At 32.5% G+C, this 18830-nt stretch overlaps 1 protein-coding gene across 1 annotated transcript; it reads right to left on the minus strand.

Annotated features, from left to right (window-relative positions):
• Positions 1–7958: 7958 nt before the first annotated feature.
• Positions 7959–18491, minus strand: LOC100853630 (3'-5' exonuclease eri1). Its single transcript, XM_003633473.4, has 5 exons — positions 18398–18491; positions 18202–18286; positions 11336–11931; positions 8919–9094; positions 7959–8773 (listed from the first exon to the last, which is right to left on the minus strand). The coding sequence occupies exons 2-5, from the start codon at positions 18221–18223 to the stop codon at positions 8320–8322; spliced, it is 1248 nt and encodes a 415-aa protein (XP_003633521.3). The 5' UTR covers positions 18224–18286; positions 18398–18491; the 3' UTR covers positions 7959–8319.
• Positions 18492–18830: the final 339 nt, after the last annotated feature.

Consider the following 18830-nt stretch of genomic DNA (forward strand, 5'->3'; position numbering starts at 1 on the left):
GTTATTTCTTTTTTTTTTTCAAATAATATTACATTATTTTAATTCATTTTTAATTCAACAAAAAAAGAAAACTCAGTCCATGGTTTCCATGCAATGGTAATAAATTTCTCTAGTTGATTTAACAATTAAAGAGTTGGATTTTGCCCCCAAATACTCAAAAATATAAGAAATAAAAATAGTAAAAATTCAATGATGAAATAAACCATCCAATTCAAGAAATATATGTTTTCTTATGGCTCATTAATTTTAAATTTAAACTTAGAATTTTTTTCCCATTTTTGTCTCGGTGATTAATTTTTGTTTTTTGGTAACTTAAACTAGTATGAAAAGAAGATAATTTTTTTAAATAGCAAACTATTGTCATTATTTCTTTGATGATATAGCTACTAACACATCACTTCTCCATAAAAGCCCTTTTAGTGAAATTGCTATTGATAAAAGCTCTATCAATTAAAAAGTACTTGTATTAGACACTTTCAAACCGGACTCTTATTTTTTATTTACTTGAGTTTCTAATGAGATAGAAAAATTTATTTAATTTACATTTTAAAGTTCCATTAAAGGGTAGAAAATTCCTCAAATTATGTGTGTACAAATTAATTGGATGGAAATATGGAGTTTTCGTCCTTATCGTAAGAATGACTTGTTTTCGTGGAATAAATGGTGTTATAAAATAAATTCAAGTATCTTTCTCTTTTCCTACAAGACAAAGCTCATTCAACCGTCTCTTTGTCGTGTATAATGGGGTATAGAAATGCATGTAAGTAGACCCTTTTATATGGCAATGTGTTCCATGGCTAGCGGCGTTTATTTTTAACTTTTATTAAAGGGTAGAAAATTCCTCAAATTATGTGTCTATGAATTAATTGGATGGAATATGGAACTTCCATCCTTATCATAAGAATGGCTTATTTTTGTGGAATATATAGTTAAAGAATAAATTCAAGTATCTTTCTTTTTTCCTATAAGAAAGATCTCATTCAACTATCTCTTTAACGTGTATAATGGGGTATTCAAATTCATGCACTTGAAAAATAAAAAATTGAAATATACACGACGTGATTATACTTATATTTTTCATCATCCAAAAGAATGCCTTAACTCTATAAGTTTTTGTTTTCAATTTTTTTTTTTTATGTTGTCTTTTATAATCTTAAATATATGTATGTTCCAATAATAGTGTAAACTGAATTAATTATCAACTTAAAATAATTTATTTATGTTTTTTATTATTATTTGAAACAATTTCTTAGTTGTCAATTAAAATATATCTTTGTTGTGAATTAATATATATATATACACACACATTTATATATCAATATAAAAAATATCTTTCGAATCAATTATATGCCCTTTTGATAAAGACTTTTGTGGCCTTGAATGGAGTCCAAAAGTGGTTTCATTGCTAATTCCTATCAACAATTATGATTCAAAAATTTGGATTAGATATTATAACATAATGGCCTTGTCAATGACCTTGTTTGATGCAACTATCCAACTATATATGGGCTCCATTTATTAAATTTTAGTACTAAATATCTTAGACTCAAATTTTTTTTTCACAAGTGTTTGTTTTTTAATTCATCACCTTTTCTAGACAAATTGTTTGAGTGAAAAGTGGGAAAAAAAACAATTCTTCTATTTTTGATCACTTAAAAGGGTTACTTTTTCAAACTTAAAACTTTTTGAAATATATTTGAAAGCTTGGAGATCAAATCATAAATAAATTCTTTTACCTATTTAAGTAATTTTGTTGTTTTTAATACTTTTACCATTATAAGAAATTGAAATTTTTAAATGTTTAGAAACATCTAATAAAATAATTGTATTTTTCCTTTAATCTGGGTTAGGTTTTCTCAAATTATATCCCATTTTAATTATATAAAATAAAAAAATACAAAATACTTTTTAAGGACAATATTAACTAATCATTTCTAAAATTTCTATTGTTGTAACAAATATTGATATTTTCAAATATGTTAATTACTATTTTTCATTGAACTATTATTCTTCAAATATTCTATCATAACTATATATAAAATAAAAATAAATATAGTAATTATATGTGGACAGACAAAGATATTTAATTACTATTTAGTAGACCCAACATTAAAAAACAGTTAAAAACTACTAAAAACAAACATATTATTTGAAGTTGTGCATAGTTATTAAGATGTATTCGAATTTTAGATCAAAAACAAATGTCACCTAAGAGCAATACCTATGACCTTCTACACTAAATATTATGAAAAAAGAGATCTTCAAAATGTAAATTTTGTTATTTCTTTTTTTTTTTTTCAAATAATATTACATTATTTTAATTCATTTTTAATTCAACAAAAAAAGAAAACTCAGTCCATGGTTTCCATGCAATGGTAATAAATTTCTCTAGTTGATTTAACAATTAAAGAGTTGGATTTTGCCCCCAAATACTCAAAAATATAAGAAATAAAAATAGTAAAAATTCAATGATGAAATAAACCATCCAATTCAAGAAATATATGTTTTCTTATGGCTCATTAATTTTAAATTTAAACTTAGAATTTTTTTCCCATTTTTGTCTCGGTGATTAATTTTTGTTTTTTGGTAACTTAAACTAGTATGAAAAGAAGATAATTTTTTTTAAATAGCAAACTATTGTCATTATTTCTTTGATGATATAGCTACTAACACATCACTTCTCCATAAAAGCCCTTTTAGTGAAATTGCTATTGATAAAAGCTCTATCAATTAAAAAGTACTTGTATTAGACACTTTCAAACCAGACTCTTATTTTTTATTTACTTGAGTTTCTAATGAGATAAAAAAAAATTATTTAATTTATATTTTAAAGTTCCATTAAAGGGTAGAAAATTCCTCAAATTATGTGTGTACAAATTAATTGGATGGAAATATGGAGTTTTCGTCCTTATCATAAGAATGACTTGTTTTCGTGGAATAAATGGTGTTATAAAATAAATTCAAGTATCTTTCTCATTTCCTATAAGACAAAGCTCATTCAACTATCTCTTTACCGTGTATAATGGGGTATAGAAATGCATGTAAGTAGGCCTTTTTATATGGCAATATGTTCCATGGTTAGTGGCATCTATTTTTAACTTTTATTAAAGGGTAAAAAAATTCCTCAAATTATGTGTCTATGAATTAATTAGATGGAATATGGAACTTCCATCCTTATCAAAAGAATGATTTATATTTGTGAAATATATAGTTATAAAATAAATTCAAGTATCTTTCTATTTTCCTATAAGACAAAGTTCATTCAACTACCTTTTTACCATGTATAATGGGGTATAGAAATGCATGTAAGTGGGACTTTTTACTTGGAAATGTGTTCCATGATTAGCAGCATGTATTTTAAATTAAATTCAAGGAAAGAGAGCACTCAACCTCCTAAGGACTCTTTGGAGTTAAAAGAAATAAAATAATTAAAAATAAAGTCATTGATATAAACATAAAAAAATATATTTAATTTTGTACAAAATTGTAATATGACTAATTAAGTTAAATATTGCAAAGTAAAATAGACTATCAACCCTCTTCAATCTCTAAATTAATTTATTTTATACTATAATTAGTAAAATTATATTTTAATTGATTAATCACAGTTGTTCAACATTAATTTATACCAACATGTTATAAATTGTTTTGTCTATTAGTGAGGTAGCACGCATTTGAGTAATAACATGGTTGCATATAGAAGTAGTTAGCTCATACATAAAAATAAGAACCCAATTTAAGAAAACTTATGTGGACACGTTGTGTTGCCATAAGTGACTTTTACTTTTCTTTTTCTTTTTCTTTTTCTTTTTTTTTTAGTATTTCATAAAAAATTTTGGTAATTTAATTTCAATTTATCATAATTTGATTAAAGTATATATTTCATTTTTATTTTTTTTATTATGATTATCATCCTTGTTATTGTTGTTATTGTCATTGTTATATGATACTTTTAAGTGATATGCACTTTGATTAAGATGTTCACCATATTCAATGGGGTAGAAAAGTCAATGTAAAGATAAATTCTTAAGAATAATTATTATCAAGGAATTTATATCAAATATTCACATTATCAGTCATTCACATCATCAATCAATCACTACACCGTATTCAATGAGGTAGAAAAGTCAATGCATAGATAAATTCTTATGAATAATTATTATCAAGAAATCTATATCAAGTATTTACATCATCACTCAATCACTTTACCGTATTCAATGGAGGTAGAAAAGTCATGCATAAATAAATTCTTATGAATAATTGTTATCAAAGAATCTATATCAAGTATTCATATCATCAGTCAATCACTTTACAACATTCAATGGGGGTAGAAAAGTCATGCGTAAATAAATTTTTATGAATAATTATTATCAATTAATCTATATCAAATATTCACTTCATCAATCATTCACAAGATAATCCACACATTTGAAAAAAAAAATCTACTTATTGACAATTGTAAATATAGCTTCATTATGGTATTTTATTTTTTAAATATATATATATTTAAAGTCAATAAATTATTTTTATATGTTACTTTAAACTCATTGCATTTATTTTAACTGTTCAATATAAAAATTAAATAATTTAAATATATATAAATTTTTAATTATATTTTATTTTGTTTAATATTTTGCATAGGTGAGAAAATTACTTTCCTTAAAAACCAAACATAATCTAAAATGTACAAAATACTCATCTGGCTATAAAGAGTTTCTATCTTTTTGAAAAAAAATATCATTCATTAATATTTATTAAAAAAAAAAAAGAAGTTATATTTATAATTTATAATAAATGAAAGTTGGTTTTCTAAATATGATAGGGAGAATTATGCTTCAAGGCTCATGGGATTGAAAATTGCAAAACTCTTCAATGAAAGTTGGTTTTTCAAAAAGAGTTTCTCTTTTTTTGAAAAAAAATACCATTCATTAATATTTATTAAAAAAAAAAAAAAGAAGTTATATTTAAAATTTATAATAAATGAAAGTTGGTTTTCTAAATATGATAGGGAGACTTATGCAAGGCTCATAGGATTGAAAATTGCAAAACTGAGGTTAAACTTTGTATAATTGATGTGAAAAGTTAGAACTTATAAATTTGTTATGAAGGATATTTAGAAAGTTTATGAACCATAAATGCCTAAAATACCCTTAAGAGCCTTTTTGAAAAGAAAAAAAATCCTCTCTTTTTTTTAGGCTAGCAAGCCACCTAGTCACACGTGGCAAATTCTATTTACATTGGTCGTAGGGCCATATATCTAATAAATTAGAAAACATAAAAATAAGTAATAATAAAATGGAAACTGAAATCTAAGTTTGAATAAATCAACCTATTAATAAAATAATAAAATTATTTATAAAATGTTGTATATAAAGTGTTTTATGTATCAAAAAAAAATACCTTCCATTAATATTAAATATTTCTTTGTCTTGTATCATTTGTACAGTTAGTATATTTGTCTTATACAATTAGTACAACACCTTTGTACCGTAACTCAAATTCGATACACCTTGTGAATGTCTACTCATAGGTTGGTTAACCATATTTGCATCGGTTTAGTTTAAAAGAATGAGAAAAGTTGTATAATTTTGTTCCACAATCATTATGAGTGAGGTAAGTATTTGAATGGTCATATATGAGTTAGATAAAGTGCATGAAATGAGTGTGTAATTAACCAATATGTGTGAGGAATGTCCCTCATCCTTAGGCGAGGGAAATGAGCAAGCCGATTTTTCAAAATCACTTAAAATCTTTTCACAAATAGAAGCATTGTACACCTCTTATATAGTTAATATATTTTCCTTATACACTTAAGGTAGATACCCTTTACAGTTATGCAAATTCCATGCACCTCCTACTTAATGTGTGCCCATAGGTGGGTTAACCATGCTTCCATTGGTTTGGTTCACCAAATGGAGGAAGACGTGAAAATAAAATTTTCCCTCAAACATCATTAGTAAGAAAAGTATTTAAATTATCATGTACGAGTTAAATAAAGTGCATGTGATGGGCATGTGATGGAGGAATGTATGATGTGACAATGTGTAGTCCTTGGATGATAAGAAAAACAAATATTCAAAATCAATTGAAATCCTTCACAAATGGTAGTCTTATACACATATTGTACAATTAGTATATTTGTCTTGTACAGATAGTGTAATACCCTTATAAATTTCATCTACATGCAAGCATTATGTGTCCACATAACATGTATAAACCATGTTTCCAATGGTTTAGTTAAGAAAATGATGGAAGACATAAAAATAAAATTTTTCCTCAAACATCATTAGTGGGGTAAGTATTCGAATTATCATATGTGAGTTAAATAAAGTGTTTGAGATAGGCGTATGATGAAGACGTGTGACATGAGAGTATGCAGTCCTTGGATGACAAAAAAAAAATAGTTGTTCAAAATCCATTGAAATTCTTTACAAAAGGCAGTCTTGTACGCCTCTTGTACAATTAATATATTTGTCTTACACCGTTAATATAACACTCTTATACAATAGTGCAAATTACATGCACATACTTAAATTATGTCCACATGAGTGTGTGAACATGTTTCCAATGGTTTGACATTTAAAAGAATTAAAACAAATAAAGCATTCTTTTATTTTATTTTTGTAATTTAAAAAATAAAACTTAAGTTATACTATTAAATAATTTTAAAAGATAAATTATTCAATTCTAATGATGCAGAAACTAATTGCAAAATGACCTAAAAATTGAGATGGAGAAGTTTATTTAACCATAAAAGATATAAATAAAAAAAAACATGTTAAAAATAGAATTTAGCCCACATTTATTTATTTATTTCATTTTATTTTTTGTTGTGAAGGGAAAAAAAATTACTTAACTATAAAAAATATAAATTTAAGGAATAAGAACACATGTGAACAATTAAAATTACAAGTGTGAACAATTAAAATTACAAGTGTAAACAATTAGAATTATTAGAATTACAATTGTTTATGCATAAACCAATTTGAAGACTAATTACACAATACGCATGTCACTTTTTTTTATGGACTGATCACTCTCTCTTTCCTCATTCATATTGGAGTCTCTAACTCCACTTTAAAAGGGTATTTTTGTCCCTTATTATTACATATCTTTTCCATCAATTATGTAAAATACAACCACTTTACACTAATTATTAATGCCACCAGCCCCTAAAGTATAATAATTCCTATTATCATCCCCTTGACATGAATATTTCAGGCGAGAGAGCCAACAACTTCTTTGGAGGGAATAGGAGCTACCATAGAATTAGATTTAGAAAGTGATGTTTTCAAGTACGAAGAGGTTGGCCAACTTCTCCCAGGTTTTTCCTCTTTCTTCAAGACAAATCATATTTTCAACTTCATCATCTTCGCATCATAAGCTAACAACAAGATATGAATTGGATATGACTATCCTCTGAAAACCAGTCATAACTCAGTTAATATGGGCTAATCAATCCGAATTGTAGCACCCAAAGCCAGAAACCTAACCAGAGGAGGCTTACAAAACAGGCCTGAAATACCTGAATACCAAGGAAAAATCTGAACAAGTCAAAAATAAAAATAACAGCAAATGACTTGCAAATCTTTCAAGTTTCACTTGGTATTATGATGATATCATTATATTGAATGATGACAATCCATAGCTTTCAGTCCTTAAACTGGGCTAGTCAAAAATGGCAAAAATCCCTGTAATTTGTAATGACTTCACTCAACAGGATGATAACTCATTTAACATGGGCCTGGCTTGAAAGCCCAATCCCAATTTTAGAAACCAAAGCCAGAAGCCTAACCAGAAGAGGCTTACAAAATAGGCCTGAAATACCTAAATACAAAGGCAGAAACTGAAACAGAAATTGGTATAAGAAGTCAAAACAAATAACACACACACACACAAAGGAAATGTAAGATTCGCATCCCAGGTTCAATGCAAGCAACTCTACTAGTCGAAATGCATAGGAAAAACAAAGGGTCTCACTATCAACATATTATTTAAGATAATTAAGCATGTCTGAGAGCAGCATGTAAGTTACTACCCATTCCTCACATTCCCAATATGTTTCCTCTCCTGTCAATCAAGTCAGTTTCAGAGTTGGTTGGACCTCCCCTTCTCTCTAAAATGACTAGTAGATGCATTTTGGCAGACACACTACTATTTATATGTACCAGAAATACCACCAAGCAGCTTTCTCAGGTATATTTGCTTCCACTAAGTGAAAACCCACATTTTTTTTCTTTTTTCTTCTTTTCTTATAGAAGGTAACAAAGCTTAGTTTGCGATCTTAAGGACAGAGAAATCTTCTCTCCCATACATATGTCAAGGAGAAGCCCATTCGAAGTAATGGCAGCGGGCACCTCTAGCTGCAGTCCAGTTCCCACACCCAAAGAAGAAGCTCCCTTGCTTTGGCCCAGGCTTCCTCACCATCCCTTTGCTGCTTTTCACCCCACAGTAGCAATATGGGTGATAATGGAATAGGGGAATGGTTGGTTCCCTTAGTTTCTGAGGGTGATATTCAGGAAAAGACGAGAGCTCCGGGGACTGTTTCCAGGACTCTGGGTGGTCAGTAGCTTGCCACATCAGTGAGTTTGTAATGGAGAATTTGAAGCCTCTGTGCATGAGAAAAGCAAGGAGGCGGGCAGTGTTTTTAGCATCATCCAGACCACAGTGGGCACGACCCTGCCAGGCCAGGCCAGCCATCTCAACTGCCTCTTTTAGATTGCACCACACACCACCAAACACCTCACGGAAAGGAACTTTCAAATTGATCCATCTGGCCAAAGAAGTCCAACAAAGACGATTTTAATTTGCTATGTTATCTAATTTTATGTATTATTCTGTATACATCTAAAAATACCTGCAACCAGATGATGCAGATAGTTCAATTTAAAAAGTTTCCTTTATTTTGAATAACTTACCGGTTAAAATAAGGAGGCTTTCGAATCTTCTTGAATCGGCACTCAGATTCCAACATTACCCGACAATCCCAGTTAGACCATGTCACAACAGCAAAGTTGGTGTTCTTTATCCCCTTCTTCTCAAGCCACTTATCATGCCGAAGTAGAGCTTCGCTTAGGGTTACACCTCTGTCCACCTGGAATATAATAATATAGTAAGAATAAAGTTGAAAATTGACCGAGAAATGTTAAAAGTGGAAAATGAAAATGATATATAGCTAGCCATTCCAATTTTGCTTTACTTCACCAACTGTTGTATCTACTCGATTTAGAGTTTTCACTCTCTACTAACATCATGATATTTTCATCACTATTTCAAGCCAGGTTCTTTTTGTTGTCCCCTTTTTCCTTTCAGAATCTTCAAGTTCTGCCGTATTCCTAAATCTTGTATTGTAATATTCTGAAACAACTGAATTCTACTAGTTTAATCTAATATTATATCATTCTGATATGGCTTAACTCTGCTTTTTTCCCCTAGGTTCCCTTCCTTTTAAGTTGTAGCACTACAATAAGATAATTTAGGGTTAGGTTCTGATTGTATTTTCACCCTTCTTTTACTTGCTTTGCTGATTAAGGCTTCATTGAGTTGGGTTGAGTTTCGTTGGTAGGTCAGGTTGACTGTGCTGAACCATTGTTGAGCAATAGATGGGTCAAATCCAGATTAAAGAAGACAGCTGTTTTAGTATGAAAACTGAATCCAGATCAGATTGAATCAACTGCAAGCCCCAAATTCTCAACTCTTCACTATCTTTATAAATATTACATCTATTAACCAAGGATCATCCCCTCTTCATCAACGTATCTACGGTTAATATCTTCTCCCAAATTGCTTCCCAAGTAAAAAAAAGAGTTTTAAGAGGAGCACATGATCCCCATATCTCTTTAGCTGGAAATAATAAATTGTTCTCAGCCCTTAGAGAATTATAATTTAAAAGGGGTTGCACTGCTTTCAAATAATAATCTATACATTAGCAAAAAAAAAAAACAACTATCAAGTTAACAATAGGACATCCAGATTATACACTAGCCTCTAGACCCTTGACCTAAAAATTTCCCCTGATTGCTTTTTCTCCAGACAAAATAAAGCAAAAATAGACACTCCCCACATGATCTACCCCCTGGCATACTAAGCAAAACATTCCTACCTTCCATAGTCCTAGAAAAGCATTAGGCAAAACACAAACAATCCAAACCTAAGATAGTCCATGTGGTAACCATGGCATAAGCCAACCAACTATAACTAGGATCCTGTTTAGCCACCAAATCCCCCTCATAAGATCTTGTTGCTCCATAAATGTCCTCAATGATGTCAACGTGTTCATTAATGAATCCCACCCTTTCATAACCATCAAAATCCCTCTCAATGCCTATGGAGTACCATACATGAGAGGCCATGGAAGCATTTGATACATGAGAGAGAGAGAGAGAGACAGATGCTTCAAACACATGACATACATGTCGAGCCAGGGTTTTGGCAAGCATAAGCACAGCACGCATGCACATACATTGGGGTTTCCATAGCAGAGAGGAAACATATAAATACATGGCGAGCTAGGGTTTTGGCTAGCCCAACTAAGGTCTGGGTTTCCAAACCTTCATACCAGAGAGGAAACACATAAATGTACATGACGAGATTAAGGATATGGATAGTAAGCACAAAGTGCACGCGAGCGAGAGAGAGAGAGAGACTAAGATTTCCAAATCAAAGAGAAAGAAATGAGTCTACAATTACTATTTACCCACCAATAATGCAAAACATAGTAGCTTCAAACACGCCATCATATCCGTCTTCGTTGTCATTGTGGCAACGACCTCCTACATGTTTGGTGTTTCCTGAGAGTTTTACCTGAGAGGCACAGTAGTTCTATGGAGAAGAGCAGGAGGAAAGCATCCAGAGTGGTGATGCTGTGTTTAAATTGGAGCCTATGGTATGAACAAAATAATAGTATTTTTACAGTGCAGAATTGTCAGAACTGGGGTTGAAGAGTTGTTTCCTCAAGTCTCTTTATTTGGTTGAATGATTGTTTGAGGATTGGGACCACTTCTTCAGATTTTTTATTCACTTGCAGGTGTCCTTTGTCTTTGCTTCGGGGTTGCACAGTATTTTCTCTTGGTTGGTTTTCCTTTGTATACATCCCGTTATCAAAGCCCCTTTCGTTCTTTTAGCACTTCTAATACTACACATGCTCTGTATGCCCATCAAAAATAAAGTAACATATAATGCAATGCAGTACAAATTTTTGTATGCTGATAAGCAGTATGCAAGTGAGCCTCGTGACCTTCACACATTATTCTGTTTCGTTTCATTAAAATAATTATTCTGATAACAATTTTAGATTGCAAAATGAAAATTACTAACAGAATAGATCCTGACAAACCTGAATTTGCTGGATACCAGTCAGATCCTTGCAGAAATCACTCAAGATCTGATTGCATGTCGGCCGCACATATGTTTGAAAACACGCTTCGAGTTGGCCAGTCACGCTACTCACTATGACAGATGGGAACTCAATTATCTCTTGAGGGTGAGGGTTCTTTCCCTTATCACATGTAGCCTCAAAGTCAATGACCACAAAATACTGGAAATCTTGAAGCATGAACTCATAGGGGTAACCTTGGGAGAAAGCATGGAATGGGGCATACAGAAATTGATTGTCCACAGGAAAAGGATAATATTGGCTCTCAAAAGCATTCAATTGGCACTGCTGCACCTTTTGAGAGTCCGGATAGAAGGTTGGCCATGAACCAAAATCATTCTGATAAATAGGCTTGTTGTGAAACTCATTTGAAGGTTTGAGAGACTCACTGCTTAAAGAACGTTCTCGTTCTACAATATCCCCACCTGCATGAACACTGGTTTCATCTTTTAGCTCAGAGAAACCTTCGATTGGATTCCCTTTACATGGTAGTTTGTAAGGGAATCTCTTGCTCTGGAGGCACTTTACAGATGCCTCACAGTTCCTTTGCATGGTTTCTGCAATCAAAAGCACAAAGTCTTCAATAAACCACCATATTATGATAGAATATATGTATCAAACCAAGATTAACCATAAAACACAAGTCAAGTTATCAAACCAAGGACTCCAATAGTAGTATTTCCTGCTGGCACCCCCAGATAGGGATATGAGAATATAATAGCCTTATTGGGTTTGAATCCTGAGGAGTAGCTCGGTTGGTCCGGCCTTGGGTTTGCTCCCCAATGGTCACCAGTTCGAGTCCCCTCAGGGCCACTGGAGGCTTACCCGGTTGTTAACTTCAAGGCCCCGTGGAATTAGTCGAGGTGCGCGTAAGCTGGCTCGGACATCCACGGTTATTAAAAAAAAAAATAGCCTTATTGGGTTTGAATTCGGAGAAGCCAAAAGATCTTTTTTAACCTCAACAAGAGTTTTATATGCCTATTTAGCTAATCTTACGGTCTAAAAAAGACCTTAATATGGCAGCCAGAAAATTGTTGCTTCTTGTAGAAACTCTATTTTGACTTATGCAAAAAGTTCTTTCATGTTTAATAAAATTATTACACTACTAATACGATCCTTTTAAAATTATGACTTTGACTTCAGCTTTAAATTCCAGATAAAGCCAGAAAAAAGAAACCATCCCAAACAAGACCAATATATATCCAAAAAACCTCAAGTAACAATAAAGAGAAAACTCATACCAACTAAAAGAACAAGGAGGGAAAAGAAACAATGGCAAGAGGGCATGTTGATAAATAAGAGGTTGGCATGTGAAATATGGTGCCTAAAAGTGACCAGTATGCTAGATAAACATGGTAGAAATAATGGAACTCAATTCAAGTGTATCGAGATCCATAGAGTGGAGTTTGATATTAAACATATCCTAGATTACAGAAAAGACTATCAGAATCCATCAATTATATTCAACCTGACAAAACATTACCCCCACTATCAGGGTATGACCACAAAAATCTTATTCCACTATTCCCTCCATTCAGGGCTAAATATTTTGTTCCATCAATGAAAAAGGCTCTTTTCAATACCCAAGTTTTTTGGCCCTTTCCCCTTTTCAAATGGTGTTTCGAAGAGCTACATTGAACCAGAGTTTTAAAAGGCTTTTGAGGCTTAAGAAGTTTACTTCAACATGAGGCTCAAAGAAAATGATTCAAGGCATGATCTTGAGGCCTAACAACAACCACAAAGCTAACAGTAAAAGTTTAAGGCTTTTATTAGACACACTCCTCACACCTTGAGACTAGCCTTACGTTAGTACTCTCCACCTTAACAACCAAATATAACCTCTGTTGAGACCTTGAAGATGGAATTTCTTTTCCTTCTTTCCACTTTCTTTATTTATGGACTAGAAATTCCTAAACTTTTTAAATGATTTCTCTCAGGTTTAGATTGATAGACATACATCATCAAAGAAAGCATATCAGAAATAAGTTTCATATTTTAAATTCTTTGTGAACTAAGCGAATTTTAAATGCTTAGTTTCTCTAATAATTTAAAGGGGTCTTTTTTTTATTTCTTTCTTATACTACATCTTTGTTTTAGTTTATAAATTTAATATAGAATAGTACCCACACCTTACAGGTTGGGTTCAGTTCATTAACAGATATGATCCTTCACCTCTACTTTTTTATGCTTAGTTTTGATTTCACATAAGTACAAAAAAAAAAGAATATATACTTTAAAAAAATTGCATAATGACTACAGAAGTTCAATGTAGATTCCTCCTAGGACAAGAAATAGAAGATCTGACCCTATGAGTTGTACTTTCCTAAGCTTAGATCTTTATATTGGAATTCAAATACAATAAAAATCAGGTATATACAATTGATAAGGTAAGGAAGGGCTCTATCTCTCTAATTGATTTTGTAAATTGGGTGGGTTCTTGGTGAGGGAGGGAGTAGTTGTTTTTGGCGGTCTTCTCCCTTTAGGGTTGTGTCTATTGGTATCCTTTGTATACATCATGTATACCTTGATGTATAGCTTCCTTGTTTGATATTTTTTAAAATTTACTTTTTTACTTATCAAAAAAAAATGATATGGTAAGTTTGTGAGTATTATATTATATTTTCCATAACCATGTTGCATTCGCTGAAGAAGTGGCCTGGAAAAGAATATGCATATCCCAATAAGTTATCTCTCTATGGAAAGAGCCAAAAGCACAAAAAGGCTGAGAAGGTCAAACATTAACTCGGGAAGGCATAGCTCTCTTCCTCCAAAGGTTCCTCTTCTTTCTTTTAGTAGACCTCCAAATCAAACGAAGAGGAGCTATACTCCAACCTATTTATCCCCTGTCTCATAAGCCATCCATGCCACCCTTTTAGTACAACTCTAGAACTGTCTGCACCATAGCCAAAAGCACTGCCACCAGAAGGAAAAGAAAAGACTGCTCCAAAGCCAATTTGTGATGAATTAGAAGATAATTTACTTCTTCACATATAAGCACCGCCATGGAGATATTTTTTTTTTATCAATAAGCAGAAAATTGTATTGCAAAGAGGCGCTAAAATAGCAACCCACAGAATTTGGTCGCAAACACACCCAATCTATACAAACAAAAAACCTTCTCCCTTATTGCAAACACACCCAATCTATAAAATCTATTAAGGTCGAAGGACCATCTTTTATCCACAATTTGGTTTTCGACCAAAGTAAATACACAAAAGAAGCTTTCAGCCTTTGAATGGACAGCACGCAATCCTCAAAAGCAATTGTATTCCTAGCCTTCCAAATGACCCAAAACAAGCATAACGGTCCCACTTGCCACACCACCTTCCTCTTCTTACCCATAAAAGATCCCCTCCAACCTAAAAGGGTTTCCTTTACCGAAAAACGAAAAACCCAAGATACTCCAAAAAAAAAAAAGGAGATATTTCAACTCATAAACAAGCATAGGGGGGAAAAAACAATACTGCTATGGAGATATGGAGATATTTCAACTCATAAACAATACCTAGAAACTCGTACGACAAAAAAATCCAAGAAAGAAGGGGGGAAAAAACACCTTGGTTCAAAACAAACCGCAATATATCTCCCTCCAAGAAAATCCAACCTCTTCCATTCCTTCCAAAGAATCATTAAATGGGAATAGATGGTACATCTTGCAAGGCTTAATGAGAGTTCATAAGAAACTGAAAGGATTCAGGAATTGGATGATGTTATGAATTTCATGGAGTAGCTTTATAGAAAAATTTGTATTAGCACTGACAGAGGTGTCAACAGACGGTTGTGGTCAATGCTAGAAATGAGGGGTATAATAAAGAAAAGTTGAATGATTAAGAAATGATATGGCTTTTAACAAGCGCAGCTAAAAAAAAGGGACGTTGAAATGGATGAATAGGAAGTGGGGATGCAAATCAGCGCATGCTGAGTCAAGATTTACTTAAACTCAACTGGAATTAATCTCAGCTAATTGAGGGAAAGTATTGCTAAAAGGTTTACTTACCAAGACCACATGACAACTGATATTTTTACCAATTAAGTTGATTTAATCACATGACCACAAAAAGGAAAAAAAATATATTAAGACTAGAACAAATATCTGCTCTAGGATAAGTTGAACAACATGCCAAGATAAAGCTGATCCACACTCAATTTAGGATCTAAATACTTAGGCCAAATTCAGACCAACCCAAACTACAGGCGTCCCTCATCCACCTATGAATATCACACCAACTTGGCTCAGGCCATTCGAACTCTCATAGGAAAGACAATAAAGCATAGAGAAATAATTGCACTATGAAAAACTAACAGGTAGCACCAATAGGTGATCAAATGTGATGTCAATTGAGATGTCCAATCATGGGCGGCAAGCAAAATATGGCTCAAGTTGAAGGTGGTATGAAAATAAAAGAAATGCCAAAAAAAAGGTGGACTAACAAAAATAAGCCAGAAATTAATTATCTACATTAGATGTAAAATACTGCTTGGATCAAGCAAAATGACAAAATGGCAGAACAGAAAAACAAGAGTTTTTTTTTCCCCTTTTTTATATAGAGCAGTAGAACAGCGAAACAAGATTACATATACTACCTAAAACACTTGGATAAGGCAAGGTTATATTGTACATGAGCTTAAAGAATAATAAGGTTTTGCAACGCACTACAATTTTTGTTTGTTATTTACAAAGATATGAACCTCTTGACAAAACTAAATATTTAAACCTAGAGCATTTTGATCTGATCCTAAAAGCCAAAGACCATTTTGGCGAATGAACAAAAGTATCTTTGGATATGTTCCAGTTCAATAGACTCACATAACCATGTCAGTCTTGATGGCAACTTACACCACGTCTTGATGTCATCCCTGCTTATTGAACTTTGTTAATCTTTTACAAGTTTATACAACATGTCTTATCACTGGTATAAGTATCTCTAGTCCTTTTCCATATAAAAAAAAAAAAAAAAAGATCGAAATCAATCCCTTTTTCCCTTTGTTTTTCTCTTTTTTCTTTTTTCTTTTTCTCTTCTTTTTTTTTTCTCTTCGGTAAGGTATTCATTAGAAAACATCAAATGGGGCCACCCAAGATCATAGGGAATATGCAAGAGATACCTCAGCAAAAAGGAAAAGAAAGTAAAAGGCAAAGATATCAAACAGCTGTCAGACCCTTGTACAACCCATTCTACATTTAAAGTCTAACAAAGAACCTCCCTTCAATGGCATGATCCTCATCCATGCCTACAAGGACATCACAATAACATCCTCTATATTCCTTTCTGAGTAATGAACCCCATCAAAATTATCTTATTATGGCTCATTCTTCCAAGAGCACCAGGTCAAACAGCAAAGGAGGTAATTCTCACACCTCCCGTGTATTCTTCTTGATAAACTTATGAGCCAGAAAGATGCACATCCCTCACAAACTTGGGAGAATCATACTAACCCAGAAAGTGGCAAGAACATCAACTACAACTCTTGAGCCACTAAGTGGATCAAGAGATTACTTGCTGCCTAACTCTTCCTGCACATGCTGGACCAGTTAAACGAGTCTATTTTCATACATCAGCTTGTTGATAGTAAGAATCTTCCTCCAAATCACCTCCTGGGCAAAGAATGCTATTTTGGAAGGACATGCTGATATCAAGTCTTTGATGCAGGGAATATGGAACTGACCTTTGAATCATTGCCTTGAATGTATCACCCACGGAATTACCCTCATTAGTAATATGCCACCTCTCTTGATATCCATCGCCTCCCAAAAGAACCTCAATGAAGCAAATCTGAAGCATATATGCATCAACCATATCCAAATTTCCAAATTGGACTTCAAACATTCAAGTATAATTAGGGCTAGAGACGAGCCAAGCAGTAGGCTGCTCAAGCTTGGCTTAAAAAATTAACAAACCACAAAAGAATGAACTTTGCTGGCTAATCTCAAGAACAGAACTATCTTTAGTAAGCCTCAAATCAACCCAATCTCAAAGCAACACCAAGCAACTCAATTTGTTTTGATTTCTCAGAGAGCAGTAGACTGCTCAAGCCTGGCTCAAAAAAGATAACAAACCTTAAGAATAGTATTAGTAGTGGTTCAATTATCCAACAAACAATCTCAATGATGCCTTCAAATCTAGGCAATCACAAACTGAACGCAGATAGTTCAACTTGCCTTACAGCCCTAATCAGTATTGCACACAAATAAAATCATGACAATCTTTTTTGACACCAACACAACTTATATCCAAAACATCAAACTAAAAAATCCAACCAAAACTACACTTGGGCACAAAAGATGTATTTTACACCAACAGACCCAAACTCTACATTCCAACTCTAGCATTAACATTTCATATCCATTTTAAAATCAAACCATTCCCTTTATATAAAATATCTTTACACCCCACTCCACATAAACATCACTCCACTCATGCCCCCATTACTAGAATATCCACCAACTGGTACATTGAAGCCTAAGGAGAGCAAAATTACAAAACAATAAATCAAAATAACAGAACCCATACAAAAAAACAATTTAAATTACATAACAATAACTCACAATATACAAAACCATTATGAAAATTTTTTATTCCTTTCACGTTCCACTGCACTCTAGGGCGCACAGGAAACCCTAATTAACTCCCAAAACACCATACGAACCCAGCAAAGGCAAAAATTAAAAGCAAAAAACCACACATTATGATCAAATCCCTTCAAATCCATGGCACAAATATCAAATCATTTCATTATCAAACAACAATTCTTTAAAAATTCAAATCTCAAATAAGGAATCGAACCGAAGATCAAAAGATCAAAGCTTCAAATTAATAAAAGTAACCTACCTTTATGCTCTAGGGCAATCATGATGGTGGATGTAGTTGTGATCCACAAGCGAGTACATGAGATCCCCCAATGAATTTTCCCAACCTGTAAACGATCGCATCAACCAAACAGAAAACCAAAAAATTAAACCCACAAGAAAAAAAATTGAAACTTATTTATAGAGAGAGAAAGTGTAGAGCGAGAAAGTGAACAAACCTGGCTTGAGAAGAAGTGCCGGGGAAAAACAAAATTCCCAAATTTACATAAAACCTATCATATAATAAAAATAATAATAATATCTATTAAATTATAATTATTATAATAATATTAATTAAATGGAAAGTGTTTTTGGGAAGATTTTAACGTCACCGGGTGGGTTTCTAACAGCGAAGGTGATTGGATGGGAGATTACACGTGTCAGTAGGCAATGCATATGGGCCACAGAGTTGTTGTCACCTAAGATATTTTGGAGAAGGGTGAGGGTTGAATGATTCTCCGCCGTCGGTTGTGTGGACTCCTTGGGTCTGATTTCTTTGATTTGTGAAACCAATAATCCACCCATCATGGCGTGACAATGATCTAGGAATCCTAGATTTTTAATGTGGGACCCAATTTCCTGGTTTTATTTCTAGGATATGCGTATTTTAAA

The sequence above is a fragment of the Vitis vinifera genome, chromosome 13 (genome assembly GCF_030704535.1).
Source record: "Vitis vinifera cultivar Pinot Noir 40024 chromosome 13, ASM3070453v1".
Lineage (NCBI taxonomy): Eukaryota > Viridiplantae > Streptophyta > Magnoliopsida > Vitales > Vitaceae > Vitis > Vitis vinifera.